Source organism: Sinohyriopsis cumingii, chromosome 10, assembly GCF_028554795.1.
Source record: "Sinohyriopsis cumingii isolate HCF-2022 chromosome 10, ASM2855479v2, whole genome shotgun sequence".
Taxonomy (NCBI): domain Eukaryota; kingdom Metazoa; phylum Mollusca; class Bivalvia; order Unionida; family Unionidae; genus Sinohyriopsis; species Sinohyriopsis cumingii.
In genome coordinates this window covers 47,848,510-47,870,501 of record NC_142970.1, presented here as the reverse complement: position 1 = coordinate 47,870,501, position 21,992 = coordinate 47,848,510, and the positions used below count along the sequence as shown (strand labels likewise).

At 36.4% G+C, this 21,992-nt stretch overlaps 1 protein-coding gene across 1 annotated transcript in view; it reads right to left on the bottom strand.

Annotated features, from left to right (window-relative positions):
* LOC149790007 (uncharacterized) overlaps window positions 1-10,465 on the bottom strand; it is a 48,302-nt gene extending 37,837 nt beyond the window's left edge. The window contains exons 1-2 of the mRNA XM_089973394.1: window positions 10,335-10,465; window positions 3,144-3,185 (exon numbers count right to left, since the gene is read on the bottom strand). Of these exons, the coding sequence (XP_089829520.1) occupies window positions 3,144-3,185; window positions 10,335-10,338 (46 nt within the window). The 5' untranslated portion in view covers window positions 10,339-10,465. The remainder of the gene's footprint in view (window positions 1-3,143; window positions 3,186-10,334) is intronic.
* Window positions 10,466-21,992: the final 11,527 nt, after the last annotated feature.

Below are 21,992 nucleotides of genomic sequence, written 5' to 3'. Positions count from 1 at the left end.
AAAAGCTGATCTGACATCTCAACAGTATTAGTGCTAATAAAAGTGTAATCCCGTTTATATAAATCTGCCATTTCCGTGTCAATTACGCCACCGTTACGCAAAAATATTTGCATTAATGTCTCGTCGCAGTGTAAGTTTCGACAGCTCTAGAATAAAGCATCTGTCGCTTGTATAGCACCGCTAACACAGCATGTTATCTGATAGATTTGAGCCTCATTTTCGTAAAATGTGAAGGTTCTTTAGGATCGGTAAATTAATTACATGCATCTTAACAGACTAAACAAAGACAAAATTAGCATTTTCCAGGTCTTTAGGAGAGGTCTGAGTTGTACATTGTTGGTTCTGGTTATCTCAAATAAATACCCATGATTAGAGTAAAAGCGTGGATAATCAGGGGACAGAAGTGGCTGTAAGAACCCTTCCTTTGATCTGAACTAAATGAAAACAAAATTAATATGTTGGTGCGATAGCAACGTTTTATGTGCAACATTACTGACATTATCTGTGTTTGTGTGTGTATGTATATATACATATCTAATCATAGAATTAAACTCCTTGACACCTTTTATATGTTCAGCATGTTTCTCATATCGGTACATTCAATTTCTTGGCAAACAGTATTGGTACTTTTCTGCATCCCTTTTGTTGAGGGAGCAGGGAGAGACATTTTCACTTAAAAGAATAGTTTTCAACCCTTTATTCCCAATAGAAGTCTGCAAAAGTCCTGTCTGTATTGCATTATTTACACAGGCAGTTTTTCTTCCCCATCCTCTCTTCGGCATCTCTTCATACAGTTGAAACATTCTTGATGTATAACTGCATGGTGAACATATTGCTCTCTTCCACCACGCCAGACGTCTTTTCTCTTCATGTACGAAGTCCCATGATAGAAAACCTTTATAGTCAGGGTGTTGGAACTGGTGCTCTCAGAACACATTATTCCACATCTCGGCATTTTTTCCTGTGTGCACTAAGCGATATGTGTTTTGTTCACCAGATATGTTGTTGTGAATAGATGAAAACAAGTTTCATGTCAGAAATATAGTTTCATATTTGAAACAAAAGTTATTTATAAAGCCAACATTACTCTGCACTTACTATCAATTAATAGTAAGGAATCATTTAGCTGTAAATTAGAGATTGCTATTTGGTTTGCAAAATAAAGGTGTATTACCTCCCCTTTGACTGTCATTGAGTGATTGCAAGGTTTGCTTTGTTTCTCTTTTGTTCAATAATTTATGCATTTTATTCAGCTTTACATTAAAAAGTAAGTAATTTAACATTGCTTATAGTGGAAAGTAGCCACAGTAATGATGTTTAGACTTTTTTAAAACTTTTTATGAGCTTTGGGTAAATGTAGGTATAGATTTATGTATTAGACAACTTTGATATGCAATTCAGTTATATTACTTAAATTTAACAAGTAGTTTACGCAGTGATAAGTTTTATCAGTGTGTGAATATTACATAGAAATATGGACTTGTCTTGGCATAGCAAAGTTATTCACATATTTTTCCACCTTCAGCTTACTTATTAGCTTGAGCCGCAGCAGTTTGTACATAGGCTTTCTGTCTTCAACATCAATGTCAGCATTATAGGAACTTTGGATGGCTTTTTCAAATTTGTCTCTTGTTGTCCTTATGTAACAGACCTCATGTGGCTGTGTCTTTTGGGCTGACGCACATTTCCCTCTTGTTGTGGGGAACATTGCCAGGCTTGAAGAAATTATTCTATCTATTCTTTGCTTCCTCTCCCTTCCCCATAATTTTATACTAAAAAGTATCACTCTGTTATTTAACTATTCAGTATAATAAAGCTTAGGGAACTTTACTTTGGCTGTTTTACCTTTTTATTAAGATTTGGGATGACGAATCACATGTGATGATAACTTAAATACGTTTGGAATGTCAGCATCTCTTGATGCTTCACGGGTGTGTGTATTTGTTTTAGTCACAAAAGAGCAATGGCCTCTTATCATTTTGACCTGTCATGTGGCACAATTATTTGTTTTGTTTGATTGATATGAATAGGGATGCACTGCATCATATTTTTGTGAGAGACAGCAAGAAAAGAAATGCATATTTGAAATTTAAAACATTTAAAACTTGTCTTATAGCCAGTTAGAGATGAAAATACAATGCGTCATGTAATTTTATACCCTGTGATGTCATACTTGCTGATGTCAGTATGCTTGTGTTTCTTTTGTGTAGCATGCATGCCATAGAAAGATAACTTGAAGATACAAAGGCAGAAAACAATTATTTTAATAACAAGAATAAGCCACTAATAAGTACAATACAACACAGCAACATGTAATGCGGATGCAATTTTGCTATAGACATTGGTATCACATAAAATACCATTGCATTATTATCCATGCACAAGCATGGCCAATTCTTTCTTACAATTATGCTCCAATATCAATGTGTAAAATACAACTTTTTCTAAAAACTTTAAATCTGGTTATAGGACACACGGTATTAATTATATGGAAGAACTGTGAACCAGTCTAGAAATGAGTGAACAAATAATAGAGTATTTACGGGTTTGGTGGTCCATAATTGGTTAATAATGAAAATTAAAATTTTAGTAAAAATATCTTTTGAGAGCTTATCCTATATGTAATTCAAAAAAAGTATTGACAAATTTCTACTGATGCAATTTTAGTATTTTTACAGGCTTGACGCAGGAGTACTCAATAATGAAAGTAGCACCTGATTCATTTGGTACAGAATCAATAACATGTGTTTCATGCACATGTAGATAAAGAAACTGCCGCGGCGCATATGGTGTTTTCCACACATAAGCTTGTACCAAGGTTAGATGCGCATGGAGAATTATAGGTCTCATCATCAGCACCCAGAAATTTTAAGTTATTGAATTCTGAATATGATAGTGTTTCCATTTATTTACTATCGGAGTTGAATTAGTACCGTGAGTCCTGAATTCCATCACGACGTGCTCTGTTAACTTGATTCTACGTGACTGTGAGCGTTTAATACATTAATAAAGGGTTACAAAAGTAGAAAGAGTATGCAGATTGATATGATAGATAGTAACGGTCTTTATTAATTATATAATGGTTCCAGCTTACATACTTATTTGTATAGAAAGAACGAGAGACTGGAAAAAATTGGACTTACCACTTCCTTGAATCTGCTCCCAAAATCGGGCAAGTAGTTGACCTGTTTAAACATCAATACAGTTACAATATTAGCGAAGTTCAACGTCGGCAAGAGAGAGAGAGAGAGACAGAGAGAGAGGGAGAGAGAGAGGTGGGGTTTGGGTGGGTGGGTAGGCAGATAAATAGGTTTAGTAGGTAGATTAATAGTAAATAGATAGAAAGATAGATAATTCGGTACATAGGTAGTTAGGTAGATAGATAAGCAAATATGTAGATAGATATATAGATAGATAGACAGGCAAATAGGTAGGTATGTAGGTAGATAGACACAAATATTTATAGATAGATAGATAGATAATTAGGTAAGTAGGTAGTTAGGTAGATAGATAGGTAAATAGGTAGGTATGTAGGTAGATAGATAGATAGGCAAATATATAGGTATGAAGGTAGATATATATAAATATGTATAGATAGATAGATAGATAATTAGGTAGATAGCTAGTTAGGTAGATAGATGATAGATAGATAGATAGCTAGATAGATAGATAGATAAGTTGGTAGACGGGTAGTTAGGTAGATAGATGGGCAAATAGGTAGGTAGATAGATACATAGATATATAGATAGATAGAAGATAGGTAGATAGATAATATGTAGCTTTCTCAATCAGTGCACATTGAGAAAATAAGAAGTCTATGTATAACGTAAGCATGATAGTAATAGAATATGTTTTCATCAGTACGCATATACACATATGGCATATAGAGCACCACAAATGTTTTCACAATTGTCCAAACAATGTAATAAATATAAATAAGTATAATATATCTTCTCATTTAAAACCCGAAGTATTCCCCAAAGCGATCACGTTATCACACTACATGTAGGCAAGCTATTAATGCTATCTGGGAATTGTGGGCTAGTATGGCGTGTAAGCTCACTTTTAAGTCACGTGGTGTAGCAAGGAGAAGAAGCTGAATACCTGCTATTTCGCTGATTACTGTAAGGAGATATGATCCGGGAAATCCCGCTAATTTGCTATCTCCTCTTTATTCCTAGCATACCCCGACCGAATTAAATAAACGAGTGAAGCACCTCTGGCTATTTCGCTATCTGTCACAGAAACCCCGTATATGAATAAAATGTCTTCTCCCAGCACGGCATTTGGCATATTGAATAATACAAACTTTTTTCTCTCCGGCTTAAGCTCTACGATGTTGACAGCGCGCAAATATGGCTTCTGCTCACTTGTTTAACTTATAATTTATATAATGTAGATACGGCATCAATCATTGGCAATAAAAAACTTGCTTGGATAAAACTTGGTTTTAATTGCATGTGGTGGAAAGTTGCTTTGGCACATGTTGTTCGGCTAGTCTGGATATGTGTTTGAAGTGCACTATCATTTGCGTAAGAGATACACATGTCACAATGACTGGATGTCATTGGTATGACAAGTTTTAAAAAAGACACACACCCCCAAAAAAAAAAAAAATTCTGCGGTTGCACATTATTTTGCTTTCGTCATGTATGTATGAACCATTCACCGCACCTTCGTCCTCCTGACGATGTACCGCAAACATGGTCCCAGTACAAAAAAAACTGTATAGTACTATTGTAATTATTCAACATATACATTGCTGTCAACCATTTAGCTAAAGATCAAAATTAATATCCTGCTAAGCTTACTATTTGAATGCGCCCGAAAACAACTGCAAACAAATCGATGAAGTACGAGGAATCTCAGCAATTGGTCACCATTCATATGATTAACTGACCTCAAAGATATCTATTTAAGCAAGAGTGCTATTGGTAAAGTGCATGTAGGACTCTAGCAACATTAAAATAACATATTAGTAATAGTTTTGAGAAGTTATCACGCTTGTGAGGCGCTCATTCATCTTGCATAAACTGACAAGGTGCACGCGCCTCCCAAGAAAAGGATTACTTAGAGCAACTGACCTGACCGGCACCAGTACAACACATTATAACCTTAAGGAGAATCAAAGAAAAAGACAAACTCATATCGTACATATCTTATATGGTATCATTCTTTGTCGCGTATGTTCCATATATTAAATACTCAGTAGGTAGTTGCATTTCTATTAACAAGACGTTTAACATAAAACGTGATGGTTTGATTGTGAGTAGCACTGGAAAAAGGCGGTGCATAAATCCTGCGAATGAACGTGTACTGGTCGGCACCTTTGCAACACATTATAAGCTACGGTACAGTTATTCAAAAGCAAAGACAAAAAGAAGAACGAACATGTCTTATCTAGTATCAATTTGTTTCGTGTATGTCCCATATATTAAATACTCAATGCTGAAAGGCATGTGTCACATATGCAAACATGTTTTAATTCTTCACCGTTTCCAAATAGTTTAATATTTTTTAGAAATTGATTTGAATTTTATATAATGATATAAACAGCAACATTGAAGAAAACGTCCAGTAATTAAAATATTATGTTGCAAAAGCGTAGTATAATAATTTGCCATTAGTTGAAAACAACAATCCTGAAACGATGTATTGGTGCTGGTAAGTTAATGTATACATTTTGTTGGAGAGATATATGGGCATTGTCAACTTAATCTAACTATACAAACTAAGAGTTATCTTGGAAGCTAGTTGCTTTCTGAACTTATTTGACACGATAGCTGCGTTCCGTTTATTAATTTTTCTTTTTTTGTTGGAGCAACGTACTCAACAGTACCAATTAAAACTCAAAAAGATACATAGATAATCTGGAATCGGAAATTATTTTAAGTTTTGAAACAAATTGCATCATGTTTTGGTTCTTGAGAGCCTCGTCTAGCAAAACTGGAGATTATTTAATAAGATTCATGATCAATATTAGAATATTATCCGTTTCATATTATATTAATGACATAGGCTTCGTTTAAGCAGAAAGGATTCATATTGAAGGTGGAAGAAATGGTTTGTGCGATTTCATTAAATTTTGGCTCAGACGCTATATCTTTCAATTCTTGCATGTAAAACAATAGTCCCAAATATAATTTGAATCACTAACACAGAATTCTATAAATAGTAAAAGTTAAAAAGATACTTTTCTTAAAGGTTATCAAAGGGTAAAAGTTTGGTTTCATCATCCGTATATTATCATATTTTGAACAATTAAAGCACTGCCATGAATTTAAAAGAAAGGGCCAACTGCGATGTTCAAAAACACGATTTTAATTGATGAAGATATATTTGCGCATTCAAGCGGTCTAATGTAACTGCTTCTAGGAATCAACTTGCTGTTATGCCCAATGATTATTCACTTCACCTGAGATACTGAGATCTGAGATTTTCAAGCATCCCAGACCCAATGTAGCCACCTTTATCTATGGATAGTACGACTTCTTTAGATGCGTTTAGAGATTTGCGTGGAGAGATAATAATGGGTCTCTCCATATGTCGCTTTGGAATAATCCGACTGCCAGAGTTGCGGCTACAATCAACAAGTAATTCGCCCGGACTAAGTTTGTTCACTCTTTTTCTCTGTACCCAAGGCATGCGGTGATTTAGCTATCACGAAAGATCATAGCTTGGTTAGATTCTGCCTCTCATCACTGCATTCAATGATAATCGTAACAAATTACCTTGTCTTGGCGACTTGTTCTCGTTTCAGTCAATATTTACACTATCCGCGGTGCGCCCAGGTCTCACACAATAGGTTAAAAGATATTTTCTGCATACTAAACTATTTGTCACATGTGCACCACATCAGCCTTGTAACCAACTATGGGCGAGATATTTACGCTATACAGAGTGATACACTCGAGTGAATAATAACCTTTAGTCATCTGACCCTTAGTTATCAATGCCATCAAACGGCGCTCTCCACCAAATGTTCACATGTTACTATCAGCGAGTAGAAAATGCCAACTGGTATCCTTTGAAGTTGTCATTTTCCGATTATAAGACTTTTGAACTTTGCACAAGTGGTTATAACCTTGTGGTCACCTGATTCGCGTTTGAATCAAATCAAATATAGGATATGAAATGAATTAACATTAGGTCAACTGACCTATATTTAATATTCATGTGATCAACCATCTTTACGACCAACATGTCATGAGCGATTGCCTATTATCAATAGTTATGATCAAATGTCCGGGTACCCATCATCATTTCCTTTATAAACCCAAGCATTGGGTAGTTGACATAAATGTTGCTAACGATCTGTGTTCATATTTAAGTTGCTTCCAGACGATGTTTGGGAATATATTACAAAATGCAGAAACTTAAGCAACATATTTAATGACCATAAATATTATAGCATTATTTAAATCAAAATAATACGCACATGTATTATATTATAATTCAAGTGACGCTATCCCACGTTGCAACCAATTATTATTTGTAACGGAGAGGTTCTGAGTTAAACCAGGGTCGAAGCATTGGTGGCAAATTCTGCTAACACGTCAGTTCAACAGTGAAATACAGAATATAACAACGTTCAACTGGTCAATGTTATCTCTCGCAAGATGTGAGTATCATTTAATTATAGTCGGGTTATAAGCTGGTCGTCTGGCTTATCTGAGCAGTTCATGCAACTTTAGAGCACAAACAAAGTGGAGTTACCACATTTCAATAGTGCTGGAGGAGAACGCTGTTGAGTGCAGTTCAGTCAACTCTGTCAGCAGATGTTTCACTAGTTTGGCTTATGTCACCAGTTGTAGTGTTTGCACAGCTCCACCTCAGGAGTGAGTGGATTATTCCTGGCCAATATGTATATTGTCTATATGTCTCAAAACGATGTGACATAATCAATTTCATATTCGGTTGAACAACACTTAAGTCTATAACAGAGTAGTTGAAGTCTACGTAGTTTGGCATGGCAACCGACATGGCAACATACTGGTTAACATGGTAAGGATGGGATTACATCAGACACGCATTTTAAACTGAGCCTATACGACATCAACAGGAACGTCGCTAACCACTCTAATTCTAATGCACATTTAGTCCCTATTATATTGGGATAGACAGACACAGATCGCACACGTAAGCTGCCATGCTAGATACACTAAAATTGTGGATTTGGTCTAAACGAAAGAAATCAAACATTCTCGTTGCACTCTCATACAAATTACAGCTATCATCAGTTCCACACCCGACACAAGTTTTGCGATAATATATACCAAAGACGTCGCATATTTAGTATTTTGTTGTCTTTATTATTATTATTATTATTATTATTATTATTATTGCTGTTTTTGTTATTATTATTATTATTAGTATTAGTATTATTATTATAGGTATCATAGTTCATGTCCATTGTCCCGACACAGGGTTATCTTAACATCCTCAGAGCCTCCTTACATAACACCACGAGGACAAAATTTCATTACCAAAGCCAGTAGATGGCGATGGTCTCCCACCACGTTGCTTCCGTCCTTGTTCACAACTAGAATTAGGTCAAACATACTGGTTCGCTATGTGATAGACACAAGAACCCTCTCCTCTATTATTTTTGCAAACCTTCTTAGTGTCATATCTATTGTTATACATTCTTATATGATGAATTTCCATTTTCCATCTGTGAAAATGTATTTACCAGGCTTTTGAACAGATTCAGATGAAACACAAAAACAATTCAGTCCAATGCAACAACAACTTTGTAAACATTGGTATGGGATGCTATTCAAATGGTTATTACAGTTTACACGTTTGAATGGACAGATATTGATCGAAAATATTATGTTCAAAAGTCACCAGCCTTAACATTGCGTTTATTAGGATTATACAAGGATTTTCATTTTACTGGAGACCACCTCGTTGACAAGGGCTATTATCACTCTACAAAATAAGGCCATCTCCTTTTAAAACGTCAATGTGCAACGGCCTTAAAAACGCGTTCAATGTAGTCTAGTATGCATGCTGTGAAAATGCTCTGGAAATAAGCTGTGATAATACTCTGGAAATAAGCAGCCCGAGAGAACTGACCCTCAGTTGGAAGCGATGTATATTGATGAGGGTGATGGTTTTCCTCCACACCATTTACCTTTGATTAATGGCAAAGGTCCATGCAGTGTTCTCAGAAATATAGATATGCTATTCAGATATTGCTAGTAGTATGTGTTTTATGCTTGTGTTTGCTTCCACACAAAAGAAAATATAAACCCTTCCTCGAATGCTTTTTTATATAGTGTTGAAAATTCCTACTCCTTTATGTGTGATTGAAATACGTTAGTGTATAGTGAGTTAGCAACTATTGTATATGTTTGTGTGTATATGTGTATTATAAGTGTATTATGGTGTACTCGGTTTTGCTTACAATATAACGACAGGATGTTTTTGTGGCAGTGGGGAAATTTTCACTTTGTTTATAGGAGATTTAATTCACATTTTATAATCTTTTTTTTTCTTCACACTATACCCAGTGTTGGTTATTAGCTGTAGGATTTGGTAACAATGTGTTCAATAATATATTCATATTAAACATTGTATTTCGCGTCAGAGGCTAAAATGTTTATTCACGCATCGAGTCCCGTCATGGTAGACCGTTTAATACTACCATTTTCTGTTAGAGGTTATACAATTCCATATTTTGTCAACTATGGAGCAATGTTTTTTTGACCACATGGCTCCATTTCAAAATGTCTGCCTTAATGTTTCTTTCCAATCACGTAATCTGTTCATGTGTGAGGCCATTCTTCCCTTTATGCTACTAGATGGCTTAATTATACTATTTTAAAAACTGCATCTACGTTCATTAAACGTTTGCATTATACCGCTGTATTCTAAATTGAGCCATACCTTCTCACTAGGTACCACCAAAAAATAGTAATAAATTAACATTTTTGTATCCAAATCGTTGCAAGAAATATAAAATATAGAAATTCGTCAAGATTCATCCAGATTATTTTTTCTATTTATTTTTATCTTTCTTTCTGATATTGTATTCTCGCCAGGCAAATTTAATATCATACATACGTGCATTTTAAGTTCATTTTAACAGAGTAACTTCTACAAAACACTGATATTTTTACTTATTCTGCATGTGTAGTGCACATTATATGAATTATTGGGGAAAAAAATAGTAGATAGCAGGCCAGTGTCCTTTTTTGTTTCATAATATTAGGGCTTTTTCTCAATCCCAATAATAAATATTTTGCTCATGGTATTGATGTTACCTTGTGAGGAAAACAAGATAAAAGTCATCAAAGGTTAATGAATGTGATTGCATAGATACCTACCCATCGTCTGTGAATACCGAAACCAACAACGAAAACGTTTTGTTCTACTAAGAACTGCGAGAACTAGTCCAATGCAACTTCCTTACTGGATGAAGTCGGTAACTGGTGTAATATTTTCCGCAATATATAACACAGCATCGACTTAGTCGGTAAACAAATTATCTTTGTACCATTTATAAATTTGAAATCCAAAATTGATAGCGCACCCAAATAAGCACCAGTTAGTACAGGTGTTTACTGCACGACTAAAACCAGGTGAACGAGATCCTTATCAATATACGTGGTACAATACGTGCAAGATTGACGAAACGCACATGTTCATGGCGTATTAGAACGCATAAGGTTAATTTATTGTAACTTTCGACGTGTATGAGTTAATGACACAACATTTTCAGATACCGAATGCAGAGTCTACGGCAAGAGTGGTGTAAAAATAAATCACGTAAGAAAGTATTTTCTATCTTTAGCATTTTTTGTTTCTTACTTTAATTTAACCAATGAAAACAAGTTTGTTTTCGTTGGGGTTGTATATGGTATATTAGAAACGTCTACCGTAAATATTTTTAAGAGAAGAGACTCGAACCGCGCAGAAAGAGGTGAGATGTGAGTGATCCGTAAGGACGAATGCCTTAGATCACTTGGTCATCAGAGACCAATACAAACATGACAGTCACAAACGGAAGTCAAAATTCTAGTCGGCTGTGTTTCTTTACCTCATACCCCTTACCACTTTACCTCCTGACCCTACCCCTACAACCTAACACCTTACACACGGGAACATATCTCTATTATTTACGTGTATATATCAATTACGTTTGTGTTGTAATATTGGCTAAAATTAAAGGTCCTTGTTGAAAATACAGATATAGCGGAATCCTGTATTACCTACACTCTATTATGATTATATATCCAGATTTAACAACATCCTAGACGTACATGCAGCAGTTGAATATATCGGGACTAAACTTTATAATCCACTGATGGAATTTTGAAAGATACTACTCGAAGAGTTAGCTTATAACTGATTACATGAGGGAGAACGACGTGAGGCCGATTACTATATTCCTGAAGGGTCTAGTCTCAATGATAAACACACCGTTAGTGGAAACTGTTGCTACACTTAAATGACAAATGAGAAAACATGAAGCTGTTCAGACGCTGTTTAATATCGTAAGATGTATGAAATATGAGGAGTGAGAACAAATAGCAATACTTTCTTTACATGAAGTAAATTCTTTCTGAGAAAAAAGATATTGAACAGTTTGGATTGATACATTTTGTTTTCGATTGAATGCGTGTCTTACATACACAAATATAGCCCTTCGCACAATATGATGTAAGAGTGACAGAGTTCAAGCAGTTGAGAGGGTGAACAGACCACTTGCTTTAAAGTCCTTTTATAAAGAATAAAACTTCATAAGAAGAAAATGAAAAATATAAGCGTACTAACGTCAAACCGAAGCCTCTAATCAAAAATGAGTTTCTCTAATTGGGTTATTTTATTTTGTTACTTTATCTTTGTCGTTCGTGTTTTTCTAAATTTGTATATCCTATATTTACCCACCGTGACACCTTATTGTCTTCGCACCCTCTCTGCTGCTGTAATGTGTGAGTAATTAAATCAGTATTATATCAATAATGGAATCTCATACATCTAGATTAGCTCGAGAACGACTAGAGTCAATAAAGAAATATATCCCTGTTTGTGATGCTGTCAAGCAGCAACTACAATCACGGCAGGAGTCTCAGGTGGAATTTGCAGAAGGCGCAGAACTATTATTTAAACCAGTGGTCGAACCAACAAAGAAAATTGTTACAGCAACTGAGGCGGTTCAAAAAGCTCTTGAAACATTGCCTTTTGATATTGTTGTCGTCTTCTACCACCCCATTAACCTCCTCAACCACAACCTGAAGATGAGCCACAACGTCTGACAATAGTTAGAACTAACATCATGGAAAAATTGCATTCTTCACCAATTAAAAAAAGCGGATATAACAACAAGTGAGAAAGAAGGAGCAACTGTAAGTGGTCTTGTTACTCGAGGAAGTGGTCTTATTTCTAAATGTCCCAATAATGTCCTTGCCGATGTTGAATGATTAGAAATTCTGATTGGTAGAAAACGAGCCTGTAATAATTCCCCAGAAATCATTAATCAAGTAGCTGATGTTTGTCAACGATCATTTACAGGCGGTATCGTGGACATTAATGTTTATCGGTCATGGATGAAATCACCGATGATTATCACATTGCTAGAGTGTATACAGTTAGATCAATTAGATGATTATACATAATGCTCAACGTGGACCTGTAATGGTCAGGGTGATAAATTCGCGATTACCAACATACAAAGCGATCTACGTTGATGGACTCGGCCCTGTTGTTCAAGGTCTATTTAGAAGGATAGCACCAAAAGCAATACCGATTGCAAAGCAATTGGGAGTGAAAGTTATTGACGTTGTTCGTGATAAAGGTATTAGTGCTGTTGGTGATGTTGCTAGTAAACGTTCTCGGCAATCAGGGATAGATTAGTACGATTAATACGACGAAAACCGTAACCAGTAAAAGTTCCCAGCACAGTGGTTGAGCCTGCAAATGTTAGTAAAATAATACATCAAGCTGCAAATCAAAAACTAGTAGAGTTGGCTGGTGTACCCATATAAAAAAAACATATAAATACAGGTCTGGTAGCAGGAAGTGGTCTTCGTGTTAGACGATAGCAATTATAATAAAATGTTCAAACGTGTATCCGATCCAGCTTTTTGACATGGACGCAAACATTCTCAGAGATGAATCTGTGCGTGATTATCCGTATCATTCTTATGAAGCACAACTGTCAAATCAGCGTGGCCGAACTGAGCCGCAAGTTCAGGATATAAACAGATATTTCTTGCCCGCTGAAGCATTTATTGAAGTAGAAGGAGAACTTGTAACAGACGCTGTCGCTAATACAGCATACGGAGCTGATATCAGATTCGTTTATTGTTAATAATGGCATTATGACGTTATTTAGAAGTTATATATACATTATATACATCACTGACGGAAAAGAGATCGAATGAATTCAAAATAATGTTGACGTTGTCACAACGATGTTGGGTCTAGCAAGATATTCAGATGATCATACAATATCAGCTGCTCCGTCAATGATGTTTGTTAAGGATACTTTTAACCAATCTGATGACAGACAATATCTTAAAGTACAAGCAATACGAAACACTGCAGCGGATCCACAACCAGCTGGTATGATAGACAGACCCGCCGATACATATCCGATATTACAGAGTGCTAACCTAAATTACAACTTAGGATTTACAGCGAGTTCTTGTGAGAAAGGGTGATGATAATGATGATATCATGCGTGAGGGTGGCGCTGCTGCTGCTGGTAAAGTATTATTTAATCTTTCGCTGTGGATGCCGGTAATCACTCCATCGCTTGCTGAAGAATACAAATTACTTTCATTTATGGACTCAGGCGGTAAATCGATATTATCATGGCTGACAATAACCACAGAGAGTGTTCAAGGTAATGTTGATGGTTTATTCACATGGCATATAGCATCACAGCAAGCTGGTTCTGCACCGCGAAATATATGTATTGCTTTTCAAAATGTTACACGATTAAACTCTCCCTAACATAGTCTAATGATATTTGGAGTGAGTGAAGTTTACTTTAGAATAAACGGACATTAAGAGCCATCTGAAGAAGTGTTATTAAATTTTTGATCAAAATTATGTTGCACTTGTTTGTCATCGTTTGATGACATTCATGGGACGTGATTTAACTTTTGATTCCGGTCTACAAATATCACAGCTGTATTTTACAATGCTGTATTCGATTTATTACTTTTCATTGGATCATTTAGACTCATTTAGACAATCTGTCTTTGATATACACTTTCGAGCTCGCATAAAAACAGTTGGGAGTGTTAATTACATAGCAATCGTAGTTATTCTTTTAGATAACAAGTGTTACTTGAAGGTATTGGTGGACGAATGAGAGTTCATTGATTTCCCAGTATAAAACATGTAATTAAATCGCTCATGATATTATAATGTGATATCATCATGTTAGTGTCAGGCTGACTCCTGGTCAGTTTAAAAAGCTTCAATCAGTAACAGAAAGGAACTGTGGAAAAAATGTTACTAAAAAAAGACCAGATCACTGGTGGAAATAAATATCGCTGCGGCTCCAGGTATTGCAAATGCAGCTGCACTTGGTGCTGCTGGAATGGCATTAAAGAAAGCTCTGAAGATGATATTGATCTGATATTAATGCCTATTTGTATTGAAGAAAACGCAGATTTGATCCCTTTTTTACCTAATGGTGAGATTTATCGAACAAAATTTCTTCATAAAAAGTGAAAGATCTTGCGTCAAAATACATCAACGAGCATGAAAAGTTGCTCACTAGTTGCTTTACGATTCCATCAGTCGCGGCTCACTTTGCTAGAGAGACAAAATCCTGGAAACCTACGTATTTTGATTTTTTCCATGATATACTATTGAGTTGTGTCGAATATGGACACGGTGGATTATATACCAGATAGGATTATAAAAATGTTATCTCGATTGATATTGTCGCATGTTATCCCGGACGTTTTCGTGGAATGGGAGGGTGATCTAATTAATTTGAGCGATTTGTACATCCAATACACAAGATGACTAGGGTATCAATAAATGGACCATTACCAGATTTTGACAAGACTGGATTCGCTTGTATCTAGTCATTTAAGCTTGCCGAAGATCTTCATCCGATTTGTTTTCTCTGGTTTGGTATTCATAACAAATGTGGGCACCAACAATATTATTACGATATATGCCCCATGTAAAAATATTAATATCTTTGGTTGTAAGTGAAGCAATTATATCATATCGTCCGCGGAAACACGTTTGCTTACCACAGCAAAAGAAATATTCTGATGATGAAAATCCTGAAATAACCGAGTTTGAGAATAAAGAGCAAAAGATCTGGGCTGAAAAATAATTTGTACATTGACACAAGAAGGATCATATGATCATAAATGACATTGTATAAGATTAATTATAGATGATGTTCAACTAGATTTTATAATTACAGATACAACGAAGCAAAATGTGTTTATAGGTCGGGAAACAGTTTTCTTGCCAAATTGAAGAAAACTAGGTACAATTTTTAGTTATATTGATAGTAAGTCACCACCGTTTACTCATTAAAGATCTTCAATACTCCAGTATGTTTCGAAAAATTTATTATCAATGACAAACAGATTTCCTGATAAGGCGGTTAGAGCCGCTACGTATTCATATTATATCAATAAAAAACATGCAGGATTGTTAGAACAATTACATATAGGCTATTATGCGCCTTGGGGCGAATGGAGAATAAAACAAGAAAATGTACCTACTTATTCTGAATCTGCCAACGTTAAAATAAAAAAGAATTATTACAAAATAAAATAAAATATCAAAATTATCATCAGCACCATCGATATATGATCCTGTCGCCAGACATAAGACTGTTTATCTCAGTGAACCTGAGGTTCTGGTAAAACAACACCTGTGATTGAGTTATTCTTCAAACTATATTGATATCGTTGTATTAATACCTATACATAGACTAGCCAGATAAAGGAACGAACGAGGTGTTAAATTTTATACTTATGACAGCTTCTTTCGATGGAAGGGAGATCATTAACGTTTGAATGAATGGGTGAATGATATATTCCTAGATTATTGTTGGGGATGAAATATACTCAGTACCGCTAGAAACATTAAAAATATTCCTTAATTGTCTGTTGACAAGAACTACTGTCATGGTCAACGGTCACATTTTGTTGGATTGTCTCCACACAAATGGCTGAGGAATTTTATAGATTATTATGAAGGAATAAATGATGTTCACAGAGCACTTTATCCTGAATTAAAAGAATTAAAGAAAGTTAAAAAAAATAATCAGACTATAACCAAATAAAATTCAGTGCGAAATAATTAATAAAATAATTTCAGAAACTCCTATTAACAATGTTTGGAATTTATGGAGACCAGATGATTTCATAGCTGCAAGTTGAAAGATCGTACGTGATACACTTCAACAACAATTATCTATGTCACAAAAAGAAAAAAATTCAAATATACCTGTACCATTGTGTTATCGACCAGCAGATACACGAGGGCAGAATATTGAAGTTGTTACACCAGGGTCATTAGAGAAATAAAATCTTGTGTTAAATGATATTATTTTAGTTCCTGTCAGTGTTGTTGAGAGCGCGTTAACGCCTGACGGAGTCAGGGACAAAACTACGTGGACTCTATGATATGCTATAACAGTTCATTCATCTAAAGCATTGACTATTTCTGATATTAATATTTGGATTGCTGATGACCGTATAGGGTGGTCAATTTAGTTTATCTCGCAGTGTCTCGATTTAGACGAATATCTCAGCTACGGAGGGTTATCATAGACTTTAGAGAAACTGCTGTTAATAGCGATGATGTTATTGATAATGATGCGGTAAGAACAAAATTAGTTGGTTATAAACAGTGTAACAAAAAAATAAACCTGACTTGAACCTCGATGTTGAATTTATCATTACGCTGAAACAACAGCAAAATAATCAATGTTCAAGCTGTAACACAGTAATGTTGTTGCGGTATTCAAATAATAATACAAGACAATTTACGCTTGATAAAATTAATAGCAATCTTAGTCACACACGCAAAAGTTTGAAGCTGATCTGTCTTGAATGTAATAGATGTCAAGGCGCTAGTTCACAAAAGTGAACGAGGTGGCAATTGTTTGTCATCAGGAATTGCTTGTAAACCCACGGTCACTTCAATAAAAAAAGTATCAGATTTGTTGGCGTTTTGGAGGAGCCAAGTTCAAAAGACCTATTTCTAACCCAGAGCATAAAACAAAATTATATCCAAAAGAATGATCGGCTTGAAATATTGAAATGAAAATTTTTGTTGACCAGAAGCAATGTTTTCTGAGCATACTGGACTCGCTGTCTGTGTTTGCCAACTTCGCCACATAGATTATACTTGTGTCTTCATGCGGGCTGAAAGTTTTAAATACGACTGTCTGAATTGCTAGAGTTGACGTGATCGAGGATAATGTATTTCCTATCAAAACATGACGATACTCAAAAATAAAGCTATCCAAATTTAGCGCATCGCCTACGCTGGCAAATGCGATGAGAATGTAGCCGTTGTTATTAAAATGTTTAGTGAGAAATAGTATGCCCTAAGATACATCTAACAGCTCCATTCTCATTTTGCTCATATAGGTCGTTGGTAGGATGCTCTTTCTAACATCATGACATATAAGTATTTTATCTGTCTAGTACAAACGCTAATAGGTGGCATCATAATATGTTATCTTTTCACAGGTAAAACTGAAAATGAAGGCATTATTGGCAACAGTAGTATGTGACAATGTGCGCGCCAAAAAATACATTTTTGCTAAAGCGCACTCTCGGATTGGGAACTAGTCATGCTAAATCTTTTAGTAACCTTAGCAGTTATGGAACATTCGATAACGTACTTCACCCGGTCTACAGTTTTAACAACTTTCAGAGGCGGACTTCAGCCGTATCAAAGTTACTGTATGACAGTAACAGTATATCTCCCCGGGACCACAAGGGCGGTGTACACATCAGAAGTCAACCAAGCTAACTGTCTCAGAATCATGGTGGACGCTAGCCGAAATATAACGTTGTGTGGTCTGTTCAGTGACACTCCGGACATTTTCTATAATGGGACTTCATGTGATATTCGGTGGATAAAAATATTTCTCAGGAAAGTGGTGATCATTCGTGTTGACTTAAATGAGAATGCATGCAATGGGGGTAACTACTGTTCCCTTAAAATAGACTGAAGGCAAGGGAGGTTACTCGTGTTGCATTAGAATAGAATAGTATAGAATGCGAACAAGGGAGGTAACTCGTGTGCACCTATCGTCATTTTAGTATAAAATCATTAGGGCAATCCTTTTAAAAAGAACATGGTTATGCACACTAAATTTGTTTCCTGATGTGTGGATGTCGTGACTATGAAGCTGGTCCTTAAGCGGAGAAAGTGAGATGTGTTCCAGTAATAAGAACATGTTTGTGGCCATAGCAGGTTTCCAAATTACTATCTTCTTTGTCTGTAAATAGCTTGTTTCTACCTCACAGTATCTTTGACAATACTTCTGTTTTACTGAGGGAGGCAGTTTATGTCTATGTATAGTTGACATGTTGAATATCAACAATTATCATTTTGCGAATTATATTCTAACTGGTTACTGTTTTGTATGAATCCATTTGAAGTGCTTACAAATAATTGTCTTAGTGATGTTTTCTTTTCGTACGTAGGACAAGATTGTCGGTAGAAATGTGCCACGTAACATACAATTGTTTCTACTTAGAGGTAACCTATGTTTATAAATCTAACACACCTAAACCAATCAGGATACAAATATACTTTATTTTTTATAAAAAAATGATGTTACAATCCAGCCAGTCTTTAAGAACTCCTTGGCCATATTACACCACTGTGGTCCATGAGTTTTACGTTTTTAGGCCACAATGGTTGATTGTAGGATAAGTTTAAAGTTTCGCAAAACGGTGAATACTAAACTATTTGTAAAACTAAACTTTCTTTGTTATTTTATTTTTCTATTTTTTGTTGTTTTTTTTAAAAAAAAAATTAAATAAAAAAAGCTTTGTACCTGATTTCTAATTAGACACTAAAGCCCTTTACTAAATCCTGCTCGGTAAACTTTTTACTTCAACTAATATATATTTCATGTAAGTATCAAATACTAACCTAAAATTCCTCAACAAGAACCAGTAAATAGTAAATGTAAACCTATGGGAAAATAGGTAAAGTTATATTTTAAATTCTGCTCATCGAGGGAAAAAAGTTGACAGTCTGAAATCCAGCTATTCAATTTTTATTAAATTGTCCAGCTTCCATACAACAAAACGTATCTAATATTTTATCTAATATCTATAAAATAGATTTTATCTTATCTGTACTAACAAGATGATTAAATTGAGAGATAATGATGTATAATTTCTCATAAGGACCCCATTTATGACTAAATAGTAAACTTGTGTGGTTTCCGTTTCGTTACAAGCTCTCTGACACTAAGAGGAGATCTCATGATCTAGTTCCTGTTCAAAAATGAGTGCTTGTCGTTTGTCACAATGATAATACAAAACAGAATGATTAGTTAAAAGAGGCACACTATGATCAATACCTTTTGATTGATCAAAACTAGAGACCTAATCAAAAGACTGACATATAAGTATATCTGCTAAAGGAACACTCTTCTCATCAACATCATTCTTAAGAGATCCTTTTACCAGAGCTCTAGTAACAGCACAAGCTTGATATAAATCAGTGATTTCATTTTCCTTGGGATCTACTTTCTGATCCAAATAAGGCGTGTCTGTTTTAAATGGGTTAACGATATCTTTAACTTCGACTAAGGAATAGCCAAATAATAAACGAAGACCCTCGATGCTAAAAGACGACACTGTTCGGCCTCTAGCAAATCCCAGGAGAAAGTCTGATGACAATTTTAGACAGTTTCGAGAGGAACATAAACAAAAAGACACTCAACTCTCTGAATAAAATCTCACTAGAAGAACAATTAAAAGAAATTCCTAAATAAATTGTTTTAAAATTTGAACAACTTTGAAATTTTCTGAAGTATTTTTAAATAAATTTGTATACCGGTTATAACCCAAATTTTGTGTTAAGATCAATGTTTTCTAAGTAAAAAGAAATGTCTGAGAAGCAAAACATGTTTAGTTCAAGTCAGCAAATAGTTTAAACAGACTCCTCTAAGACTCGTGTTAAGACATGGTATGAGTACGTCTAATCTAACCAACAATAATATTAAAACTATATACACAATATGAGGACCAGGTTGAGGGTCATCTTCATGGAAATGTCAATCAAACCGCAAACAACATTTGTGTAAAGAACAATCTAAGATCAGAATAAAGGCTGAAACTGGAATTCAAACCTAGTAAACATGTTTAACTGCATGGCATTAGGCATGTATGCACAAACTCCTAATCTAAATTGTGAATAACGATCAATGACACAATACATTTAAATATATATAACATGTTATTATCAACAAGAACCAACGCAAAATACCCTCATAAAGATTTATACAATAAACGCTCCTTATAAACCCTCATAAAGATTTATACAATAAACGCTCCTGGGGGGTGCGTGGCCTGGGCCTGACGTCCCGCTTGCCAAAGGAAAGTGAAGCGTCTCTCATAGCCTCTCCTTCCCAGGTGTAGTGATCGCCGCAGGACCACAGTCTCGCTCTGCGGGGCAGGAGGTTACTTGCATATGGCCTCTCCTACACTATTGTGTCCACAGCAGCACCTTCACGCGGTGCCCCCTGTTTTAACAGAGCCTGCTGTGTGGCGCGACCGAGTACCCGGCGGTATAACTGGGTGGGCAGACTGGGCTCATTAGCCTTGGCAGGCAACCAGTCTAAGAGAAGGGAAACTCTGACCCCAAACCCGGGCAGATGAAGCTCGTTAGCCTTGTCAGGCAGTTCATCTAGGAGAAGGAAACTCTGATTCAAAACCAACCAAGTCCCATCCATTGGATTATGGCTCCACTGCCTTGTGGATATCTTCGGGAGAAGGAAAGGCTACGGGAGTAAACCCAGACAGAAAATCAGGAGTGGAGCCCCTAAGGCGGCTGGGGGTCGACTACGACCTCCTTCCGGCAGCTCCTGCATCCAAACTGGTGCCAAATGTCATGCTCAGCATTCCTTTGGACCCCACCAGCAAGGACGAGAGGGGGATCCTGACGTCTGGGCAGCCCAGGATCTCCATATTCCACGCCCAGGCTTGCGCCCTGGAGAGGACACTCCAGTCTCGCTACTGAGTGAGGAAACAACACGGAAGCTGACAGTTTACGGGTTATAAGTCCCACCCGATTGGCGTAGGGAAGGGGCGCCACGGGTCAGCTTTGACGGTGGGAGGGATCATCGTGTCCCACTGGCCAACTATCGCCCGCCTCAAGCCGGGCAGCCCCCGGTCAATAAGGTGTTGACCCGCCATCGTCTGCCTGCTCCAGTGGGTGTCTGGAGCTCAGTGTGTTGTTCAGCATGACAAGCAGACGGTAATTCCACACCAGACAAAAGAAACAAGAAACCAATAAAGAAGACTCCAGCTCTTCGATTTGCAAGCTGGAATGTGCGCACCATGTGTACAGGCATCTCCGATGACCTCAGAGAAGTGGACGACACCAGAAAGACGGCCATCATCGATAGAGAACTCACCAGACTAAATATCAGCATAGCTGCCCTCCAGGAAACCAGGCTCGCCTCTAGTGGCTCCCTCAGAGAGGAAAACTACACCTTCTTCTGGAAGGGTCGAGAACCTGAGGAGCCCCGTCAGCACGGAGTGGGCTTTGCCATCAAAAACAATCTCCTGGCCTCGGTTGAACCTCCAACAGGGGGCACTGAGCGTCTCTTGTCCATCCGCCTCACCACTACTTCAGGTCCTGTCAACATCATCAGTGTCTACGCCCCAACCCTCACGTCATCAGAAGACGTGAAGGATCAGTTCTATGAGCAGCTGGACGAACAGATCAAAGGATGCCCCAAAAATGAACCACTATTCCTCCTCGGCGACTTTAATGCCAGAGTAGGT